This window comes from Phoenix dactylifera, unplaced genomic scaffold (assembly GCF_009389715.1).
Source record: "Phoenix dactylifera cultivar Barhee BC4 unplaced genomic scaffold, palm_55x_up_171113_PBpolish2nd_filt_p 000299F, whole genome shotgun sequence".
NCBI lineage: Eukaryota > Viridiplantae > Streptophyta > Magnoliopsida > Arecales > Arecaceae > Phoenix > Phoenix dactylifera.
In genome coordinates, this window is record NW_024067776.1 from 26,152 (window position 1) to 50,680 (window position 24,529).

The 24,529-nt window shown below is 38.0% G+C and overlaps 2 protein-coding genes across 2 annotated transcripts; one reads left to right on the forward strand and one right to left on the reverse strand.

Moving 5' to 3' along the window:
- The first annotated feature begins 1,638 nt into the window (after positions 1-1,638).
- Positions 1,639-16,277, forward strand: LOC103698146 (TBCC domain-containing protein 1-like). The gene is given in 10 exon segments (XM_039118031.1): positions 1,639-2,134; positions 3,107-3,247; positions 6,469-6,879; positions 6,881-6,895; positions 11,043-11,147; positions 12,823-12,963; positions 13,946-14,149; positions 14,466-14,558; positions 14,803-14,914; positions 15,753-16,277. Coding segments are annotated over 10 exon segments (1,743 nt in total). The 5' UTR covers positions 1,639-1,657; the 3' UTR covers positions 15,797-16,277.
- Positions 16,278-17,430: 1,153 nt separating this feature from the next.
- On the reverse strand, positions 17,431-20,853 carry LOC103698144 (thioredoxin-like protein Clot). The gene is made up of 2 exons (XM_008780134.4): positions 20,590-20,853; positions 17,431-17,864 (listed from the first exon to the last, which is right to left on the reverse strand). The coding sequence occupies exons 1-2, from the start codon at positions 20,732-20,734 to the stop codon at positions 17,611-17,613; spliced, it is 399 nt and encodes a 132-aa protein (XP_008778356.1). The 5' UTR covers positions 20,735-20,853; the 3' UTR covers positions 17,431-17,610.
- Between the last annotated feature and the right edge of the window lie 3,676 nt (positions 20,854-24,529).

Genomic DNA, 24,529 nt, shown 5'->3' on the forward strand with positions numbered 1-24,529 from the left:
TCCTTCTTACATCAGAGATCCACCTAGCCGTTTGGCTCAACATCAACGATATCAGCCTCAGCAACATCAACTCTTCGAATTTTTTTTTCCGAAGACAGGGACAAACACCTAGGCATCGGTAAACAAAACTAAGGAGGAAATCAAGAACTCTAAGAAAGGATAGAACCAAAATTTCGTAGATCAAGTCAACGAAATCACCTTGCCACCATTCAGACTAGTTTGCACAGCAGGCTTTTCACATGCATTACTCCCAGGCAACGATTTCCTTCAAGAAAACATGTGATAATTAAGGCAAAGGGACAATAACCATGCACATAAAACTTTATTAAAGAAAGAAAAGAAAAAAAAATACCGAGAGGCGGCCATCAAGACCTTTCTTGAATCCTTCCTGCGAACAAAATGCAGAAGCCAGAGCTACTACTCTTATAAGACGGTCAATTAAAAAAGAAGAAAAGAGGGGCGGAGAAAAACAATATACCTCGATGATTCAAAACCTGATTTATGGGACTCAGCCTTTGTCTTTTCCTTTCCAGAGTATATCTTGAAATATTTCGCCATTACTTGAGGGAAAAAAGAAGAAAAAGTGAAAGCAAAAGGAAAAAAAATGATGTAATGATCAAAAGATTGCTGAGAGAAAGCACGAGGCAAAAAATAAGAAAAAGAGAAGGAGAAGCAGGATTTGTACTATTCTTGGAGGGCTTGGGATCTTTAAGGATTCGAGTTCGAGTGGCCATGGCTGCTTTGCCCTAGATCACATGAGAAGTGGTGAGAGTGGCGATGGTTTAAGGGTTTCAGGGGAGGGAAGATATTAGGAGGCAGTGGATTGATGTCGGCGCTGGACAAAGGAGGAGAGGAGAGGAAAAGTTTATAAGAACTAGGGCATCAATTGAGAAGGGACTGATATTTAAATGGATTTGGCCTCCGACGACACTTATAAGCATCGTTGTAGGTCGAATCTTTAGACGTTGATTTCGAAGCTTTACCAACGCTTTTTAGAAGCGTGGCAAAGTTTGGCGCTGAACCAAAATTTTCTGACGCTTCTTCCTAGCGTCGGAAAAAAAATGTCGGAAAATCTCTTCTTTCTTATAGTGAGGGGTGTTATTTAATTAGAACTGCTTGATCAAGGACGCTGTTAAAACTGACTTTGCCTCTTTTTGGAAGGGCCCAACATCAATGGCAGCAGAGCCGGCTCATTGGTGAAAAGGATGAGATTTGTGATTGCAAAATATAATAATATATATTTTTTATTTAACGCACATCGTTGCAACAAGTTCAAGTAGTTGAATAAATGGACGTGGCTTCCGGCTGGTGGCTCCATCAAAATCGCTATTGGCAGGTTCACGTAAACCCGCCGCAAGGAGAGAGAGAGAGATACGGAGGGGATAATTGCACAGAAGGGTAAAAGCGATAAATTCGCATATATGAAGGATAGAAATGCAAATGATCGCCCAAAAGTTTAATGAGGATACAATATAAATGCAAATATCTGTAAACGATAAGCCGCTGGTAAGGTGTTATTTGCAAAAAGCTTAAATAATTATCTTCTGCAATCCCGTTTCGCTTGACTCCGATATCATTCGCGCTGAGATCTGCGCGCCCTCGTACTTTCCTCCCAGGCCTCTGACCACGAGTAAGAAGGCGAAGAAAGCAAAGCGGGATGGGCGACGAGAGACCCGACCCCTCGACCCCCACCATCCCTCCTCCGCCCTCCGCCAGCGCCGCCGGCGCCCCTCTCCTCCTCCGCCCCCGCCGTGAGCCCTTCGAGTACGGTCTCCTCCCCATCCCCAAGCTCATCTTCTCCGACGGAACCCTAACCCTCGGCACCCTCCGCGACAAGCTCCTCGGCTTGTCCTCTCCCTGCCCCGGCAGCGTCGATGCCCTGGCCCTCGCCGAGGCCCTCCAGATCTCGCCAGACCTCGCCCGGCTCGTCCTCGACACCCTTGCTTCCGTTCTCCCTTCCGGTACCCAAGACCCCGCCGGGACGGCCGACGTCTATGACCTCGTTCTCTTCCTCTACATCCAGTCCTACAAGCGCCTCCTCCCCAAGGCGCACAAGGATTCCGCCGCCGTCGCCGATGTCTGGCCCTCCACCTCAGCCTTCGATGGGTATTTCTCTGCGCTCTTGCCGATCCAGGTAGAGGCTTTTCTTTCACTTGCTGCTTATTTCTTTCTCTCTTATTTCTTACAAAGTTCTAATGCCTGATTTGAAATCAATCCGTATTTTCCTGGAATTAGTCTAGCATGACATCATATAGAGTTGCTTGCGGCAAAATTCGGAGTATGAAAGAAGAAAAGAGGAACTTTAGCAGGAATGCCTTTCATTTGGTGTCCGAGCATGCGAAGGAAGTGCCTTTTGATTCATGACGTTTCGGTGGGATTGCTAACGTCATACTGAATATTTCATGCATGCGACTGATGGATACTTTCCCGAAGCTTGTTGCCATTTATTAGAGTTGCTATTGTGGGAAACGTTGGAAACTGAAACAAGATCAAGCTTTAAATGGAAAGGGACATTGTAATGCATGGAATTGATTGGGAAATTCTCCCATTGAAACACGTATTGGTGAACAATGTTTGTGCTGATATTTGAAACCTGGTGCATGGTGTTGATGTGCACAGCAAGTAGCTTTGTCATAGATAGAAGCATGCGTGATCTGTTGAGCATGTACCGAAGTAGTATATATTTGAAATTGCTGTTAATCTACTAGTCAATGTAGATGTGCCGTTTGAGTTTTGAAATGAATGGACAGATATGTGGCATTTCCTGGATGAGGCTGACTACGTCTAGCAAATTACATCTTCAATTGAGGTTGAGGAAGTGGTTTTGTTATTTTTTGTGCTGAACATAAATGTAAAGATGCTTTCGGTGTGTATTACTCTGTTTCCTTTGGATGGAGGAGCTTCAGATATCTTACCTTATAAGAAAAAAATCAAAAATTTGGAGGTCAAAAGTGGACCCTGCACTCATCATTTTAAAATTAGTCATCATGTTGATTATACATGCTCTATGCTTTGACACTTAAATCATGTTAATGTTACATATGTTTACCGCGTATTCATGCTCTAGAGGTTTTAGTGATTTAAGATAGTGTTTTTTTAAGTGCAGCTCGTACGTAGTAATAGTCGGCGTTCTATGCATTCACAAGCTGATGAAGAGGCACATCAGTTGTCTTATCTGCAGAAGCATATGGCCAACATACTCAATCTTTTGGCTGAATCTGTTGAAGGCGAGGGTGATGAGTCTATGGTGGGTATACAGCTACAACTTTAGTCCAGAACCATGCTTTTGTAATTTTAGTCAGTCTTATTTGCAACCTTTGTCTGCATTATTTCCTTTCAGTATTTCTTTTGTTTTCTTAGAAATAAAGAAATATACCATTTTAATGATTGCATTATATAATATATGCTTCAGCAACCAGATGATTTAGTAATTTCTGTCTCTCTCCTGCAGTCTAAGTCGGCTACAAGCATTATTGATTGTTACATTTCATAAGTTTTCTAATATTATAATCTTAAGAAGCAAGGAATCTATATCTGCTTATAATGGTTAGAAAAATTCGCTAATGATAATGAATATTTTGAATGTTGTGATGGAAAAACTGCCAATTAGTAGCTGTAATCAATGCTTGATGTAGGTCATATGTGATGTTTCATTTGGAGTGTTAGGATTTCAGGAGAAGGGATATAACAAGCACTTCGTGATTGACAACTCTAGTGATAAAAATATCTCGTGAAGAACCAAAGTGGACTTTGAGTAATCTGGATAATGCTTGATTTTTAGGGTGTTATAAATTTTAAATTGTTTGAATCATTTATTTAACTTAGATGCATGGCACATATCAATTTTGATGCACCAAAATTAATTTATCTTTCCATTTGGAAATTCCCATTCCCCTTGCTCATGTCTTCACCTCTTTGCTGAACTTGAGCTCCTTTGGGTGCCATGGTTTTGTTCCTTGGCCATCCTTTTCTCAACCCTCACCATTCATGGGTTGGGCGTCCTGCTTGGCCTACCTGAGCCCAAAGTCTTCTTGGTGGGCTCAGGCCAAAGATTTTAGGCCCATAGAGTTGGGTCAGACCTTGAAAATAGGCCAGTTTAATAAATGGGTCAAGCTCGGGCTTGGGGATTAAGCCAGCCCAAGACTGATGTGGCCTTTTTTTAATTTTTTCTTGTGCTATTTGTTTATGTTTGATGTATTTATAGACTTAATCGACAATTATTGTTGATATGTAAACTTAATGGGACAATAAACATATTGGAGGTTGTTGGTAATATTTAATTATTCATATTTTGCTTCTTTTTTTTCAGAATTTTTTTAAAGCCTTTCTTAGTATTTTTTAGTACCTTTTAGAAAAAAAAAATGATCATGAAGCCTTAAGCTTGGGCATGGAAGGTAGGCTCGAAGGTTGGCTGGGCCTGGACCTAAGAAAATTGTGTTGACATTTAGGCAAAGCTCGGCCCAGCCCAGCCCAGCACGGCTCATGAATAAGTCTAGCTGCAACATTAATTTGCTACATATATGAGGGCATCATAGGTAGTTGATGGCGCTTGCCACCTATTTGTTGCCTTGTAGCTTATGGAGGTGAGGGATATTTTGTTCTCAATCACTATAGATATCCAAGGAGAACCACAAAGTCTCTACTTGCCTTGAATCTTCCAAACTCAGTCGTGGGCTTTCAAAAAAGTTTTCTGGTTGTGCTTGGGCTTGGCCTAGTAATCATGATTAGGGCTTACTATATCTGTGAGATTACTCTGAGTAGTTTACTTCAAGATAAGGCAGGCCATACTGGAGCTTGGCTTGTTAATAGCCCTATGTAGTGGCCATCCCTGAGGAATTCAAGGAGCTTGTTTCCATATTGGAGCTCACACAATGTTGTCTATCTTTTAGAGGAGGATGTCATGAGAATTTATAGTTGGAGTGTTAGAACCAAGGTTCGCCGTCTCGGTATTAGACTCTGTACCGGTGCCACACTAGCAGAGTGTCGGTATGGTAGGGTACGTAATTTTTTGGCATACCGAATGTCGGTACGCCACCGTACCAAATATCGGTGCTAAACCGGTACGGTACGGTATGGTATGCTCCGTACCATCTGGTTTGGATCGGTACGACATACCATGGTTAGAACCAATTCCACTGTGAAGTAATATCACCTAGCTATAGATGGAGATCTGTGATTTATCCTCAAAAGGTGCAAATGTTGCATGACTGGTGGCCATGTTAAAATATTTACCACGGCAGCCATCTAAAAGGAGATCATAGTGAATACTATAAGGTTACCAACAGTGAGGATTATTTACTCCTGTTTTGCTCTACCTCATGAGTTCTAGGGAAACATATAGGTGGCTACTTGGCCTTATCCTAGTTCTCTGGTTAGGCAAGGGGTTAGTAGGCACAACATTGAAATGTGTCCTACTTCCCCATTTCATTTCTTGAGGGCATTCTATGTCTGCTATGCAGGTGGGGATTGCTTGAGTGCTCCTTTTACTCTGCATTTCCTCTTTTTGATCTCCTCATACTACTTTGGCAACTGGCAAGGAAAGATACATTCTTCATATTTTTTCTCTTATTTGTACACATGTTAATCTAAAAGTTCCATGAGGATATTGACTTATCTAATATCATTATGTTAGAAATGTTTAACAATCTAACATGGCATTGTTTCCTTATTTTGAATGCTGGAAATAATAGTGTCATTCCAATTGATCAGATGGAAATAATCATTCATATTAATTTGATTGTTAAACTGTCAATGTTTCAATTAAGATCTAGTGACTGATTAGTTCATTTTGCCTTGCTGATTTGGGGAGATGTGGGACCACTAGCAAGGATAATAATTATTACACTACAGGGATAACCGACAATTTGATATGCTTAACCAGAAATTCCATTGACTAATACTTTGCAATCATATAGCCTATGCAGCCTAGGAATGAAAAGTGACATGACGTTACATGTACCACATGATATGTATTACAAAGCAACTAAATAGTAAAATTGTGGATTGGGTTAGATCAGTCATTAAACTGATCATAAAATTCAAAATTTGGTGTTTCCCCAAGGAAATACCATGATATATTACATGCTAAGTCCAAATTACATATGCTAAAATTTGGATGAATTTGAAGCGCTTAACTGGTTCATTTAATATCTGAGTATATCTTACATAAATTTCGGTGCAGCATAAACACCAGAATCCAGTAATAAATTAAAAATGCTGTGAATAGATGTGATGAAATCCATATAATTAATTCCCAATATCACTGTGCATCTTCATTTTGCCTTCTTAGACTTTATTAGTATTGAATAACAATTGACAATGTTTAACAATTTAGTCTCCTGACATCCTACAATCATTTAATGGTACCTATGGAAAACTGAACTTTCTGCATTCTATAGCCCACATGTTATAGTTATTTAAAAGGTCATTGTTGGCTTCTGAATTACATTTTGTTCAAATTGCCTGTAGGTTTTAACATTAGAAAGGTTTGAACACCTTGGTTTCCTCATTCAAATTTGTGAGAAGGGTGGTGAAGAAATACCATTGAGACAGGCACCTCCATTCTTTGCAAATTCAGATCCGGACATGCCTGCTGTTCCTGTGTCTGCTGTGCAAGTTCATGACTGGCTTTTACAGAATATAGCTGCTTCATTGGAGCATACTGCTGAGAAAGTACCAGTTAAAGAAAATGGCCCAGTTAACACCTCAGATCTAGATGTGTCTATGACTGATGCCTGCATGAGTCATGCAAGGACCCAAAGCAGCAGCTCACTACTGAGTGGAACCACTGTGCATAACAATGCCACATATTCAAGGAGCCAGAGTTTTGTGGAGGGCTTCTCTAAAGCTTCTGTAGTGAAGCAGGCATGTGATATTAAGGGGCCACTCTGTTAAGGTGAGAGTGAAATATACAAAGATTTTAATGTTGGAAGTAGGCATTTGATCCAGGAATCTCTTAGTCCTTCTGTGCAAGTTATGATGCCCCCTGTTTACATTTTAATCTGTTGAACTTTGCCATGGTTGGACTATATAGTGTTGGCATGTGGTATTACTGATATTCTTTCTACTAGGAAGAACTTTTTTTTGAAAAAACGGGGGCCTCAAATTTTATAGTGAGTGCTAACAATCTCATCCTATTTTTAATTAATTTTACGTAAACAATAATCACAATAATCCATTTACTTATGAAACTACATTTTTTTAATGGGGTGTGGTTGGTCCGACAATAACAGGATATCAAGAATCATTTCCAACTTACATCAGGTTTATAAATTGTTTTGCAAGAAAGTAAAGACCCATTTCTCACTTAAAATGTTCCGAGCTATTTCTTGCTTCTAGTTTAACTTGATGGTTTCATAGAAGAATTCATGAATTGCTGTTTGTTCGTCATATTATAGTGATCATTAAAAAACAAAACTCAGCATGGTAGAACAAAAGAAGAGAAAATCAACTGGAATCCTTCTTAGTTGTCGAATCTTTAGTTAAATACACCATTCTCAAATCTCGTGACTCTAATGCTCTCTAGCTTGCAAAATTTTTTTTGGTGGAGACTCTGGGCAAGGTCTGCCGTGTTGGTACCGGAGCTCATACCGGTTGGGTTAGTAGCATGGTTCGGTATGCCCCCGTGCTGTTCCATGTGGGCCCGTATCGACACAACAGAGAGGGCGAGGTAGCGGGAGAGGGAGAACGGAAGAGAGGAAGAGAGAGAGAGGGGGAGTAAGGGAGAGGGAGGGAGGGCTGCCGGAGGCCTTCGGAGGGCGCTAGAGGGCCGGAGCAGGGGCTTTGCCCTCCGAACCCTGTTTCGTTCGAAATAAGGGTCCGTCGGGGTTTATTTTTTTATTTTAAAAATTTTAAGTGAAATTAGCAAACTCCTTGCCGATTTCACTTAAAATTTTCAAAATAAAAAAAGGAGCCCAGACGGACCCTTGTTTGGAATGAAACATGGGTCTGGAGAGTGGAGCCCTTGTTCTGGCCCTTCGACGCTCCTCCGACACCCTCTGGAGGCCTCCGGTAGCCCTCCCTCCCTCTCCCTGTCCTTTCCTCCTCCTCTGTCTCTTCCTCTCTTTTCTTCTCCCTCTTCTCCGACCTGTCGATTTACCATTTTGCATATTGGAACCATCTCGGTCCGTTGCCGGTACGGCTTGGTATGCCTCAAACTGGGCGGTTTGGGATGGATCTGTATTCCTTGCTCTGAGGAGTAAAGACAGAAACCTACCTTGACACGACATTAACCCTTTCCAACCCTCATTGCAGGATACACATTATATTGGTTGGTATCCAACATTACATACCAAGGAGTCAATGTATTATGCAAACCATGTATCATTTTAATAGCCTTTCGGCTCCTTGTTAGTTGGGCCTGTATCAGATACTTTAGTCGGTTTGCTAGGAGAGTTTGTCTATGGAAAGGACTTAGCAAGAAATATTGAAGTTAAAATATAGAAGTTTATAAAGCTTTATTTAGAAAGTATTGAACTTATAGAGAGAGTTCAGTTGGTTAGCTGGTCATTCCATTACATGCTTTCAAGTTACAAACTCTATACCTTGTATTAGTCTAGTGGCTTTAGGATCATCCATAAAACAAAATATAATCAATTATGATTTCAACTAATCCTATGTAAAAGAAAAGGTTCTTGAAGGCGTTTCAATTCTATATTTTTATTCAAAGATGAATCTTTAGTCAATTAAAGATTTTCTTAACCATTAGTTCTTGATTGAAGAATAAGATAACTGAAAACTTGCAGATTTGGGACCTTTTCCTTTCATCCATCTTGCATGAGACTGTCAGTACTGAAACAAATGATGGAGAGAAAAAAGAAATCCTCAGGGATTTTGTCTTGCAGTGCATAACCGTCCCAACAATTAAGAATATCAATCTACAGCATGTCTTAAACTTCTTATGAGCAATTTCTGCTCTTAAAGAATTTATACATGTGGGTGGATTGCCATTGTCATTTGGTGCAAAGGCTTTCCCCTCATCCCCTGCATCAGAAATTGAAATATCAAATGCTATATGCAAGAAAGTTTGATGCTTTGTAATGTGGTGCTCTCAGTTTTGTTTGTGCCCATAGATTAAAAGCTGGTATATTCATCAACAGAATGAAGAAACCTTGTTTAATTGGGTCTGAGAACTACATGCAACTTTAATTATGTTGACCAGTCATTCTTTACTATGATATTAAGCAGTTCATTGATAATTTTCTCACATTTATAAGGACAGAACGTATCCATAAAATTGTGCTATCTAGTTGCAACCATGCATTCGATTTTATTGATCATTTATTTGTTTGTTGTCATTGCCTTTTGACTGAAGTACGTAATTGCTGGCATTCATTGATTTGATTCAGATTGAACCACATAGATTATAGTATACTGCATGGTGAAAATTGTTAAAATTCTTGAGAGAAAGAAAGAACACCTTGAGGGAAAGTTATTATTTATTGCTTGCCAACTCCCTCACCCAACTTCTCTTCTTTTTTTAGGAAAGTTCGAGGTGCATTTCCAATTTTATTGTCAAGTTGATTCTTCATATTTGAATAGCATGCATATTTCGGTTGCAAATTAACGCTGGTTATTGTCTTCATTTCTATCTCAAGAGAGTTTTGCAATTTATAACTTAAGAAGGGTGTATGTTGAAGCAAATTGGTTGTCTTCTTAATTACGATGATGATATTGTATACTTATGAAAAAACAGAAAAGGAATGAGCATACATTTCTTTTGAAATCTATAGAGATGATAATAGTAAGAAAGTATGATAATGTGAAACAAAATAGCAATGCCAGTTTGTTACAAAGAAAGTATGATAATAGTCCTCTTGTTGGTATGGATGACAACCATTCTGCTGCCATAAAAATATGAAATACAGGGAAAAAAAATCTGGATGCCAGTTTTGAGATGTATATTGATAATTGACTGCTAAAGATTAGCACGCCTTATATATAAAAATACAATCTTCCATAACAAAGAAATGAAAAAAAAAATTAAACAAAGATTTAAGGAACAGTACAACTGCCCAAGCAAGAACAAAATAACTGTCATAGGTTCCAAGTGGCAAAAGTAAGTTTCTAGTTCCTAACTAGGACCTGCCATCATCCTGATAAAGACAATATTATATAATTGTTAAGTCTTTGCTTCATCGTGGATCAAGTGCTTCTCTCTTTCCACACCTACCTTTAAACAACATGGAGGATGATGGGCAGTAGCTCGTACTTATTCACACAAATGTATATACCTTTTCTGTGGGGAGAAAAGAAATGATGCGGCATCATTACTTCTTGTTGGCTTGGAGTCTGGCTTCTCTATTTAAAAAGTCATGAGTTCTTTTTGAGATAATTCAACTGAAAGATCTTCTCAACAGATGCTAATGCAATTTTTTTGTTTTGATGGTTTAAGTGGATCTCAAATTTTACTTGGACCACTTTTTTTGATTTGTTAGAAAGCCACAGACATAGAGGCCTTGCTAGGTCCAATTCTAATTCTCCTTTTAGGTTTATCATAACTCATCCAGGAAAAAAGAAGAGTTGCCTTGTCTAATTTAAACTTAAAAAGGAAGGTTATGTTAACCAACACATGATCCATCAGAGAACGTTTCATGGTCGGTTCCTAATTAGTGCCAACTCTCTTAAGTCTTAACTTTCTCGACTTCAAAAATCAAGCAAATTCCTTTTGGAAACTATTTTACTATTTTTCAATTCCTTTTGCAATAGTTTCTTCTTTCTGTAAGATTGTAAGTTACAATAAGTAGTCATTAATTACTTACCTATCTCACTTTTAGAGACACCAGGACTAATATGAGCAATTTGATTTTTCCTTCAAATTGACACTGAAAAGGTTGGTAATGTTATGACGATTTTATTCCTGCAATAGGTGCATAATGATACATATCAACTGCTATTCTGCATATCCTATAATTCATTCTTAGTATCATGTTGTTGTATTTACCCATGTAGTTAATTAATTGAAATTACCAAAGCTATTATCGAGCTAGACATTTAAAGTTCATTACAAAAATTTCCCCATAGATTTATTTGTTGCACTGCAGGTCTTGAATTGCCATGACTCAGTAATTTATGTACTCTCACCTCTGAAGTATGCTACAGTTTATGGATGTTCTGATACAACTATTGTTCTAGGAGCTATTGGTAAGGTATGCATGATGCTATTATGATTTCACTCTCAAGCTGCTTAGTACCTCCATCATTGTAGGAAATACAATCAAAACCAAGGTTCTACATGCCAGACCATGCCGGCCAGATGGGATGTACTTTGCACAGTACTGGTAGGGAATTGGTACTTGGTACACCCTCCATGCCAAGTATTGGTACCAAGAAATGTATCATACCAAGTGTTGGTACCAAGAGAAGGACTACCAAATTTGGGTACGGGTTGTACCGGTACCAAAACCAGTACTTGAAACCTTGACCAGAACAATTGTAATATCTATTTCATTTTATTTTGGCATTGAATTGATGTATAGAATTTCTCTGCTCATGATTAAAATGTCTATACAGTATCGTTGAATGTTTCATAGTTTCATGCTGTACAAGGTTGTTGGTCTGGTTTTAGTTCATGATGCAGTCATTCTATATTATCCTGCGCTTGCTTATTAAACTGTTGTATTCCAGCTTGTTCATGAAATATAAGTCTAGCTCTTAGTTTCAACTTATTGGAGACCTTAAGAGATTGTTAGCCTACAAATTTAAAAGTTTTAGTAGCCAACATCCACAATCTCGGTACTGGGTATCATATTGGTACCTTATCAGTTTAGTACGGTATGGTACAGTATGCACTCTGTACCAAAATAGCTTTTTAACTATTTATCTCGGTATGCCTCGATACAGGTTGGTACACTTCGGTATGGATTGGTACACATCTCGCTACACCTCGGTACGGGGTGGTACAGGGCTTGTACTGACTTGGTAGTGCTGTTACATAGAGGAAGAACTATTATTAGAATATACTGATAAGCTTTTATTGCAACAATTCAATTGGAAGTTCAGATGATGTACAAGGCATCGTAATTACAAATAGTAAATATAAGGTTATTAGTCCATATGAACTTTTAATATACAAGAAATGCGAAAGTTTATAAGCCCCTCAAACAGTCAATGTTTGCATAATGAGCGGCTGCAGAATCAATTAGTCAATAATGGATATCTGTCCCATTTTATATGTCACTTTCTGTCAGAGTAATCTCATCTCCCCTCCCTCTTTTTTTGACCATGGGGATGAAACCACAATAGTTTAGGTTGCAACATATGAAACTTTATTTGTATAAACTAATAAATGCTTACATGCTTTTGGATTTGGTTATCAGCTTGAGAAATCAAAATTAAATCATTTCTGTTGAAAGTTCAGACCATCTTTAGTAGTGTCCATGGTGCCATGCAACAAAAAAGTGATCTTTCTAGTATATTGTACTACAAGGCTCTAACATAGCTAATAATGGGAATGGAAAGAAACTAGAAGAGCAATCCTTGTTCACTACGTTTTAAATGTATATATTTGGAGCCAATATCTGTTCTTCTTAGGGTCTGGCTGCCAAGATGAAAGTGGAACATTTTTAAAGATGGATTGTGTTCATGTTGTTTACTGGCAAACAACATCTGGGTTCCGGAGTTTGGAGAATGTTGGAAATGTCATCTCAGTAGATTTTCCATGCTATTGACATTGGTGATTTTGGTATTTGTAGTTATAGATTGCTATGACTTTTATGCATAGAAGAGCAAATATTGAAGGCTAAAGTTAGAGACAGTTGCACCGCGTATCTGCTGTACTTGCTTGCTGTGAATGTCATAATTACGATTTTTACATGTTCGCAGGCTGTGAGAGTGGAGCATTGTGAAAGGGTACAAGTCATTACAGCTGCAAAACGCATTTGCATTGCAAATTGTCGTGAATGTGTGTTTTTCTTGGGGGTTAATCAGCAACCTCTTATTCTAGGAGATAATCATAAATTACAAGTGAGTTGGTGCTTTAACTTTCAGTTCAATATCCTTTTAGTGTAGATTTGAAGTTGTAACTCAAGATCATGCATATGGTTTGTGTAAATTCTGTTAGTGGTCTGGCATGTGCTTGGAATTTTGATTTCATGTTGTTGTTAGTTTAAATATACGAGAATACTGATAATTTGGAAGTTCTAACAACTTCACCGATCAGGCCTAAACTAATTCCCCTCTTGAAATTGTGAAAGCAATACTGAAATTTTGAAAGCAATAATGTGGGGAAGTGGGTCATATAAAAGAGTATCATAAAATCATTCTTTTGTACTCTCTACCTTCTACTGAAAGCAATCTCTACAGAAAAAGTTGGTTCTAGGGTTATTGTCTTGGTACTAGGTAGTTAAAGAATTGGGTGCATAAATAACCAAAACTTAGGTCATTACATCATGTTCAGCCAGTGATAAAACATGCTCTCCGTTTCAATGTGAAATGACTTCCACAGGGGCTCAGTCATTGGTCTTCTAGTTTATCACTAACACCTGATTCTCCTCACCTAGATCCACTCCAACCTACCACATCTGGAGTCCTTGTAAACCATCTTTTGCATTTTAATTTCTCTTGCATATTTCAACAAACTTCCTCATCCTTCTGTTCTGTTTATCCAAATGATGCTCCACCAAACTACAATCATTTATGTATGAGCTGGAGAGATAGAGATTAAAAACATCTAAAGCCTCCAGAGAGTTACACTGTTAAAGAATGGGGTCACATATTGCTTTGGTTACCACTACAATATCTTTGGATCAATGCTGCAAATCCATTCCCAGAATCCCCCCTCCACTTCAACATGGATCTTAAATAAACAGTGATTCTGTTTAAATTTTTACAGTTTAGACCATGTATGACCATGTATGACTTGATTCTCTTTAAACTGTAAACATCTGTATATGGAATCATCTAATTTGTCTTTAAAACTAATATCTTATCTTTTTTCTTTCAACAGGTGGCCCCCTACAATACCTTTTATTCGCAGCTGGAGGAACACATGGCCCAAGTTGGCATTGATGCAACTATCAATAGATGGAATGAACCCCTTGTGTTGGGCATGGTTGATCCTCATGATTCACTTTCTCATCCTGCAGGAGTCTCTGATGTCCAAGCTGAATCTGCTACATGTCTTGACCCTGATCAGTTCTCAGATTTTCTGGTATGCATCATCGTTTTGTTTGGTTGCTCTATGGATGTGAAGTTGTCAGGTGTTATGTCATCCTCTGCCCCTAGGATAACATATTTTCTTTCATGAATTATTCGTCTTTGGACATGTCTCTCAGTAGGCAATAATTAATATTTTCTTCTTGACTCTTAGATTTGCTTGTGCTGCACAAAATGTTTTGTTCTCTTACTTCCACTTGGATATCTAAGTTTTATTATAACTGGATAAATTGAACTTGCTTGTGCATTCTTCTGTCATTGGTATCTGTCGCAGGACTAGATGTTTGACCTTTCATACCTTCTTATTGCAGATTCCTAAATGGTTTGGAGTTGAATCACCAGGGTCCACAAAATACAATCCATTTCCATTGCCCGAGATTTATAAGGCGTCCGAGAAGAAAAATGTATGTGGCCTAATCCTAGAAGGCTACCAACTTATATTGCCGCTATGCATTGGCTTTTATATGTATTATGTAATATATGATTTTGTATATATGTATGTATGTACAACATGTTCTTTATGACTTGATTTCATATAACCTGTTACAGCACTCTTGCTTTGCATTTTGTTTACAGTCTGTGTTCTGTATAAATATTGGTCTTGAGTCTGATCCATCGAAATATTCTATATGGATGGTTCTTTTCCAGAATTCAATTGTGTGCGACATCCAACAAGCTATAAGGGATGCACAACTTGAGGAGAGCAGGAAACGGGAAATGGCATGTGCTGTTCATGTTCATTTTAAGGACTGGCTCTATGGTAACTTACTCTGCCTTTTGCCTTCTATACAAGTTTGATGTTTTGTATCTAGATCACTCATGCATCACATCAATTGAAATAGATGATATTCTAGAGATAATATTCATTATCTCATGAGAATAAAAGACTTACATGTTTGTTAGTAAGATTTTGCGGCAACTTGACTGGGTACATACATAATTTATTATAACTCATATGTTCTAATTCATTTTCTCCTACATACCTAGCTTGGATACCAAAAACACCAAAATAACGTTCGCATTCAGACCATAGCTCATGCATTTTGCAGCAACAGCTGGAATCCAGATGCCTCTCACTTCTGGTTTCATTTTGTTTTCATTGGAAGTACATGATGCCTTCATTTGTCCAAAGCTAATATGTTCATTAAAGACATTTATTTAGCTATCCAACGGTAGCAACCGTTTTATACATCTTTTTTTTTTTTTGAGAAAACATGTTATGCAACAAATTCATGTATGCCCTTTCCACAACAAAAAGGAAAGCAACATCACACTGGAATCTTCAGATGAAATTTTACCTTTCAACTGTTGCATATAAGGATTTTCCTGATGGTCATTAATGAATGACAACTAGAAGGATGCAATCTTGTATTAACTCAGAATCAAGCCCAGTGCAACAGTTTGATTTAGCTTCAACCTGAGAAGTTGGCACTTGTATCCAAGGAGAGCCAGATGGCCTTGCTTTTGTACCATTCGGTTCTCAAATTAATTGCTGATATATGTTAAGGAACCTATGTGAATGTGATCATTTGAATTCTGTGCTTCATTACAAACTGAAACAAGAAAAGTTTTACTGAAGTCCGTGTTTCTAATGGCAGCTTCTGGGAACATCCGCCAGCTCTATTGTCTACAGGGTGATTGAGCTGGTGAGCATTTATTACAAAGAAATTGTGTCTACAGGGTGACCGAGCAGGTGAGAATTTGTTTCAACGGCATGTTGCTGCTGCTCAGCATTTTGTAAAGTGGGAAAAAGAAAATGAGTCTCCATCTCTCCCACCTTTTTCTCTGCCATTTTTGATATTTTGTTTGTTAAATTCACTACGTTTTTTTGGAGGATTGTCTCTACCGTATGATCAGATATGGGTCATGATATGGCACTCAAGTTATAACATGATTGCTTGAGAAAGCAGTCCGAGTATATCACTGCATCTCCTTTTTACATGTTTGCATTCTCCTTGATTGTTGTGGTCAGGTGGTGGCGTTTTGTTTAATGGCCATGGTTTTATGATGGCTGATGTAGTCCGATGATGTTTGAGTGAAGATGCCTGTATGAGGATGAGCAGGTAGCTATACTGTGTCGATCCGTTCCATATCAGGCAATAAAACTTGATGTTGAGACATTAGTTTTTTTTGTATATTCATTTGCATATTTTTCACCCCACCTATTAACGTTTGCACTAAATCATTTATATCAATCTTTCTCCTTTCCATTATGAAGGACTAAATCTCATATATGGTCCTTAAAACATGATTCTCTCCCAACTTATTTATGACCACATATTGATCAAGTTTCATACATCTCCATCATATATGTTCATTAAATATGACAAATTCTTTTTGAGAGTTATCCTCAACAATTATAACAACCCATCTGTTATGTTATGGTTTATAAATAAATCCATCTCTTAAGCATCTCATATATTTCGCTCGAGACCACAGAAGACATCAACATCCCTCATATTTTGTAGGCTTTGATGGGATGGCAGGTGATTGTTGCAAGGGAGGCGGTTTTGATTTTTTTTCCTACTAGACAATCATTGTACGTCATGGCTGTCGCACATAATTTGCTATTTCAACACAACTAGATGCCGCACTGTCCGGCGGCCGACCGCAGTCGTGTGGGCTTGTAACTCGAATGGGGGCTATGAGATGACCCTGACTTGTTTAAAGGTGCCCAAGCTAAAACGTAGTTTTAAAAAAAAGACTTACAAAGGATAAAAGGAAATCAATGACTCAAAATGGTATTGGGTTGAAACCATCAATTACTAAAAACTTTTATCTTTTTCCTGTTTATATAGTTATATCTTCAATCCGGAGGATTGTATCCCTAATGGGTATCTTCTTAACTCTAAGCATGTACCTTGGCAGAGCTATCAAGATCCATTAAAAGAATCATGTGATTTACGCATGAAAGGACCATAAAAAAAGCCAACTTGCAACCCATATATGAAGCCACATCAAACGAGTCAGAGCCAGGATGAAACCTGGCTCTGCGGAAGTAGATTGAAAGGAAAACTCGTGCTAACTACCACAAATGTAGATAGGATTCTATTCATTCTCTTTCAAATAGCCTGAAACCAGACAATGATCGCTACTAATGAACAACAAATCACATCAGTACCTAATCTACTTGGAGTTTTCCCAGAAACACATCAGAGTATAAAATTCTTAAACAGTTTTTCTATTAATCTGAAAAAGCTCGAGAATCCAAACGTACATAACATAAAATTTCTTGCATGCTAACTTAAGTTTATTGCCTACCAACACAACTGCAAGCTGTGAAATATTATTCATCATAGCTTTTGCATTAATCTGAAAGATCTTGAGTATCCAAAGATACAAAACAAAAATTCTTGCATGCCAACTTGGTAGGTTTATTGTCTACCATCACAAATTCAAGCTGTGAAATATTATTCTTCAGAGCAGTACTAAAACAGTCATTGCTGGAGAATAAGATCAATTGCTAGCTAGAAGGGCATCAATTTTGTTTCCAACATGAGCCTCATGGTCTTCCAGGCGTCCAATGATCGCTTCATTCTCCCATCGAATGAGGGTTGGAACCCCACTGAGCTTGAATCTTGGGTCGACTCTCCATGGGTGGCTAGGATTTCTCCATGTACCTTTATCTCCAACATATCCTCTCAGGAGTGCCACATCGCTTTGCGAAGCTTCTAGTTTTTCATATATTACAGGCTCTGCCACATTGCAATCTGCAAAATTAAAGAGAGAATATCATTTTCGTGGGCAAAGCCTTCATTCTTTCAGTTATGAAAACAGGAATATCTGATCCAGTATTACAGTCGGGAAGGAAAAAAGTCCTGCTCATATATTACATGCATACAGAGTAAGACAGTTGTAGTGGCACCATTTTGACATCTCAAAAACAACACATATTGCTGAGCTATCAGAGTTTCAGATCCGACGACAGACGTACAAGCAAACTGTGTCCTCTTCAAATTATATCTCATACAATCAAGGTTAGAGAGTCCTTATAGCCATGCGTATGAACAAATCACAATGCATCAAGTGCAAAAGATGGTAACAGAAGAAGCGTAAAGAACACTGATCTATTCTTTCTGTTTGGTAATGACATAACATAAGAAGGTTAGAAAGCCACCAGAGTTCGCAGGCCATGATACTTCTCCTAGATGCTACACTCCTCAAGGGCCCATTTTGCAAAAGGAATACATTCCATGTCAGATAGGGCAACTAAAACATTCAGTAGATAAGAAGCAATTTTTGTGATAATAATTTGTCTCAAATGCAAACAAGCATTTGAGGTACTGTTCCATCGAACCCATTGAAAGCAATAATTTGAAAGAAATATTAAGTATGAGAATGCAGTCATGACCTATGCTCATGAATTAAAGCATCAAATATCAGTATCTCAGATGAGTTCAAATTAAGACAGCAATGATGACAAGTGCTGCTTTAGTGGCAGAGCTAATATCCTCTTTCTCCTTCATGTCCAATCCCTTCTGAAAATGTTATCAAACAGGCATTTGCAGCATTTGGAAATTCAAGTCCAATTAAAGCACACTATATCTGTTTATAGTCTCTTGTAGACAAATCTGAAGTAGTGATACAAGTCAATAACTACAAATTTTCTCAATAAATAGTCCGAAGAAGATGCAAAAGATCTGGTCGATTTCAATTTATCGTCTCTTTCTCTCTCTCATGCACTCCTGTGGAAAATCATGATCAAGGTGATTATTTTTAAATTGTCCTATTTTACCATGCATCCACCTCTTCAAAATTCTAGATAATCCATTATATGTGGCTAGGCCCTTGTTCTCTAAAACTCGGCAAAATCACTTTACACTTTAGTCTTGAAGGTATAGGGTGTTTGCATAACATCTATGGGGTAGAGGCAACCCTCCATTTTATCCACATTGCTCTAAATAACAGATCCAACTATGAAGGAGTTACATACCAACTAATCTATGGTTGTCCATTTGATCTAGACTTAAATTTTTATTTCATTCTTATCAAAAAGGACTAGTCATGACTCAGGAATTTTGGCTCCTTCCCAACGAAAGCCATAGACAAAGATCTTCAACAGCGAAGAAGCTGCAAGGCGCCAGATAGAGAGGGACAGAGAAAGAGGTCAGCAACTTAAATTAATGTTACCACCAAAGCGATGGTAACCCAAAACCACCTCCTAGATGGTAGTTGCGAGTGGCAAGTGATGTGGGTAGTATTTCAAAGCTTTACTAAAGGTTCTTTAGAAAAGGAATGACAAAATGGTAATTGAAAATCCCATCTTCTTTACCATGAAGCATGCAAAATTTCATCACCATATCCCTTGGACCATAACTTATGCAAAATATCCAAATCTTCCAATAGGAGGAGCATAGAAATTCGTGCATGTTAAACTGGTACCTCCATCTGTAAGTTATAAAAGGACTGCAAGGAAAGTCACCCTCAGCTTCAAAACTCTAAAAACAAGTGTCGTTATTCTTGAATGACATAGCCGTTGGAATCCCAGCTCTGAATTGAAGCTTATCAGAATTCTTCACTGATGGCAGCAAATCATGCAGTCACTTCACACCTCCAAACAATTCTGCACCAGTCCATCTTGTTCTAAAGAAATAAGAAAAATAATGATTCAAGAAATCAAGCTTGTGGTTGTAGGGGTGCACTACAATCCACTAAATCACAAATCCCTCTATAATCAAAACTTTGAGGATCGACAATTATCAACGTTTATTGCAAAAAAACGTAAATAAAAGTTGTTTCATATGCAATATTATATTCCTCACTGGATATATAAATATGAATAGCTCTCTCACAAACAACTCAAACTATTGCTTTCATTCTAAAATTTAAATCATATCATATTTCATATCAGACGATATACAAACTTCTTTCAGATAACGAAAACCTAAAGTCATTTCGGGCATCAAAAGTTTACACCGACTTATGACATGCCTTCCTTGAAATCAAATAAAGAATCATTTTCCACTGAATACTGGCAATGCCCTCCCTCTTATATCATGAATCTTTATAAAAATTTTAGAATATATTATACATCGCATTTATTCAATTAATCCACGTTGCGCTTTACAACAATTTGCACACAGTCATAAAAAGACAACTACTAGCCCATGTGATATAATGTTCAAGCAAAATGTAACAACGAAACTCCTACCAAGCGACTAATCTTACGATTTCGATTTTTAAACAAAAACAAATACCGAGCGTGCCACTGCCTATATTAAAACACCCATCAAACCACAAAAGGGGGAAGAATAAAAAAAATACGGAACGAGCAAAGGCGGTGCCAAATCACAGATCGATTATCCCTTATCATCGATTATTTCCATTGCGAAAAACCTCCCCTTTCTTGCAAAACAAAAAAAAATCGAAGAAAAATACTGAGATTGACGGATTAAAATGGCTAGATAAAGGGGGAATTTGGGGGAAAGAGAGTACCAGGGCACCAGCTAAGGGAGGTGGAGGGGTCTTTGTTCGCTAAGAAGAGCAGAAATTTTAGTTGATTCTGGGAGTTCTCCGATTTGAATCGCTCGAAAACTTCCTCAAAATCCGAGACGGTCGCATCGACGGTTTTGAGAGGCATCGTTTCCTTCCCTGTTGCTCTTCTATACTCGCTCTCTCTCTCTCTCCCTCCCTCTGGGTCTCGAAACGAGAAAGAAAACCGATGGCCGCCAGGAATGATCAAAAGGAACCCGGCCACTTCCCAGCGAATACAGGTTACTCACGTAGGTTTCACCTTGCTTGGCGCGAATCCACCGTTGGATCCTTCGCTGGTCGCTTTGAGATATGTGCATCCGGATGAACGAGTTTGGAGCGCTTTGAGAGGCGTGCGCTGGATGATCCAACGGTGGATTCGGGCGAAGGAAGGAAGATGAATCCTTCTTTCGCGAGAAAGATACATCCTACGGTTAGCCAAGGTTCCACAGTGCCGCCCGATCACACGGAAAATTTGAATTGGACTTGCACCCAAATGGATATATAACCCATTCCCTCGTAGAAACCAATGGCGAACACATGCTATGTGCCCAACCAAAAAGAACGAATAGCCATAGCCATGGCTTCATCTAATATGGATTTCTTTTTCTCTCTAATCATATTGATTAATAAACTTTTATTAATTGCTATATGAACTTTTCTCCCCTCAAAGATATTAAAATTGAACCAAGTGATGGATAAATCTAAAGACTCATAGATGGGCGTTCGAGGCCTTCTGCATTATGATAGTTGATATGTTTGCATGCATGTCTTAGGCATCTGCATGACCATAAGAAAATCCTAACCACTCAATATTATATCTAAATGCTTTGCCACACACTCACACAAAAAAGACATGCATACATACCCATCTTATGTGTAGTGGCAATTTGGCATCGGGATAGTCCGTATAATAACAGTCTAAGCCATATGTATGATTAAAATTTAGCATGTTGGTCTCCATTGCATCTCTTGGCATGCTTAATAGCTGCCATCAAGAGCATGCCAAGCTCGGAAGTGTTTTGCCAACCTTCGATCTTCGGACTGCGTATTTTTCAGAAACGGAAAATTAGATACACTCTCCTGGCGAAGAAGGCTTCTAAATTTATTCACGAACATTCCAAAAATAGGGGTACAATTTTAAACGCCAAGTTGTGTAAATTATGCTGCTTTTACTATAAGATCCCTATAATTATCAGGAATGGGAAATCCATCTATACATAACATGATGATGATATAGATAGGAAGCAAATAGTTATCTGCACTTATTGATGATGGTTCTTAAGGAAAAGAGCATTGCAAACATCAATACACCTAAATCTAAAGGGTGTTGAAACATAAAATCTCGCGGCATACAAAAATTAGAAACACAGTGTACACTGAGTATTTTAAAATAATTCAAGCTTTATGTGATAACAAATTAATACTTGGTGAATCTTCATGACATTTTCGGGAGGATAACAACTAATTTACTTCTACATCATTCATGAGAAAGGACAGATGCTACGTCTAATTTTACATCAATCTATGTGATAGGGAAAAAATTACATTGGATAGTATTTTTTTAAAAAAATGTCAACAAGATGGAAGTCCATCATTCAAAACAGCGTAGTAGCATAGTTAAAGTCCTTGATACTTGATACATAAATGTGCATTTTCTGAAATACTTCTGATGGAGAAACATAACTGACAACCAAGCAGCAAGAAGGCGGTGATGCAACAAAGAGATTAAGGATAAGGGAAGCATTGCCAAAGTGGGTTAAGGAAATGAAGATTTTCATGGTAAGACTAACATGCATGTCACGATAGGTTAGCTTTTGCATTTTCACAATTGTAATACCTTGATTGGGAATTTATATTGTTATTAGCAAATGATTTACATGCTTAAACAAATAAGTAAAAGAACAAAAGAAATATTATCAACTACATATGAGTGTTTACCAGCCAATTCCTATTGTGCAAACATACAAATGATGGACTAGAAGCTAGTTATAGATCAAAATCAATATAATGAACTCAATCAAAGTATATGAAGTCATATGCTATTGTCACAAATCCCTTCTCAGCAGCCACTTCTAACGATCCATGACCGCATCCAAAAAGACTAGCTTGAAAGTATTATTCAGATTTATTGGCCCTATATAAGAACCCAAAACAACCCTCATAGGGGTATAAATGAATTGAGCAGCTTTGTTCGAATTCGACTCAGAGTCCGAGCTTAGCTCGACTTGACTATTATTAAACTCGAGTATGAAAATACTTAGCTCAAAAGCTCGAAAACCTAGTCAAATATATATAATAGTGCTATATTTTATTTATAATATATTATTAATTTAATAATTTAAAAATAATATTTATATTTTTTAATCTGACCTAATTTCTAACTTTTAACTATATTTTTTAATTATAATGAAGGCTCGAACTCGAGCTCGAGTATGCCACAATTGATATTTGAGTCGAATCGAGTCAATCTCGAGTTTTGCTTTATTTTGATTGAATCGAGTTTAAGTTTGGATATTAAGGCTCAATCGATCTCGAGTTGAGTTTTGAGCTTAAGCTCGAGCCTCTAGCTATTCGACTTAGCTTCGCTCGATTGTATCTCTAATCCAATGCATAGCCGCCGATATAGAACTTAAACACACACCCATACGGATCCTCATATACTTTTCCCATTTAAGCCTTAGTATCTTTGTCAGATTAAGGGTTCAAATCCATTCAAATTTAATAACAAACATCGTGATCAACCTATGGTCAATCCAAATAGGCCCATGCTACAATATTCCCTAGTCCATATGGGCTATAGATTGGGTCCGCTCGGATACTATTTTATAATAACTCAAGATCTTACCCAGAAGAGCTAGCTGAAAGGTATAATTCAAGTTTATTGACTATATATAAGTACTTAAGATTTATTCGGTGCATAACTGATACGGGACTAAACACACATCTGCATGGATCCGTGCACATAGATGCCAAAGTGGAAGCTTTCGCATATTGAACAAAACCATGTCCGCCGACCATGATGCCATCTTCTTATATAATCTTGGGCTTTTATACGGCCACAAAATTTTGAAGGAGTTATCTCATATGAAGTCCACAAGAAGGATAGATTTCTGGCATTATATCTAATTAAAGCTGTCTATCTTTTTCTTTAGGAAAATGGCTTAAATCTTATAAGGAGGTACGATTTGTGTGAAAATAGTCCTTGGGTTTCTAGCATGCTAGACGAAGTTGTTCTTCTTTTATTTGAGTCTCGACACTTGAGAGGCATAAAGAGGTACAAATCATGCGAAAGTAGACCTCAGCATGATTGCATCCCACAAATGTAGTTTTGTACACATGAAGTAATTTCATGATAAACTCATCATATTTTCTCTAGGCTGTCTGCGTTGACTCGGTTCAACTTCCGAGATTCTTGGATTTGAGGCCTAGGTATGTATCATATACGAGTGGTCTTGTTCAAAATAGAGAGCAAATAACCTATTTAGTAACAAATGATTTAGCTATACAAATAAGGATTTCAATATGTGTTACAAGAAGGTCTGGTAACTTCAGTCTTTGAACCACCTAACGCAAAATTAACTTAACATGGGCCCAATTTCTAGCTTGCTTTGATAGACCAACGCATGTAGCCTAATTGGATAGATTTCTTAGACCCTTCGACCGAAACAAGGAGCAGCTTTGTGTACGTGTTCCCAGGGATGAAGCCCTCTCCCAAGTGAAGTAGATGACAATTTCGGCCAGGACTTGGCCAACACTTTGAACTCAGCTCTGATTGCTGCGTTTCTTTTTGTTGGGACATTATTCATCAACACCACCATGCTCATGGTTTTAAACCTCATGGGAAAACGATTAATTTTGGAACAAATCAACCTCCTCGCAATTCTCATAAGAGTTTTAGACT

Coding starts and splice junctions, on each gene's coding strand:
- LOC103698144 (XM_008780134.4), bottom strand. CDS start 20,734: ATGCCTCTCAAAACCGTCGATGCGACCGTCTCGGATTTTGAGGAAGTT. Junction 17,865..20,589: donor CTCCCTTAGCTGGTGCCCTG/GTACTCTCTTTC, acceptor TTAATTTTGCAG/ATTGCAATGTGGCAGAGCCT.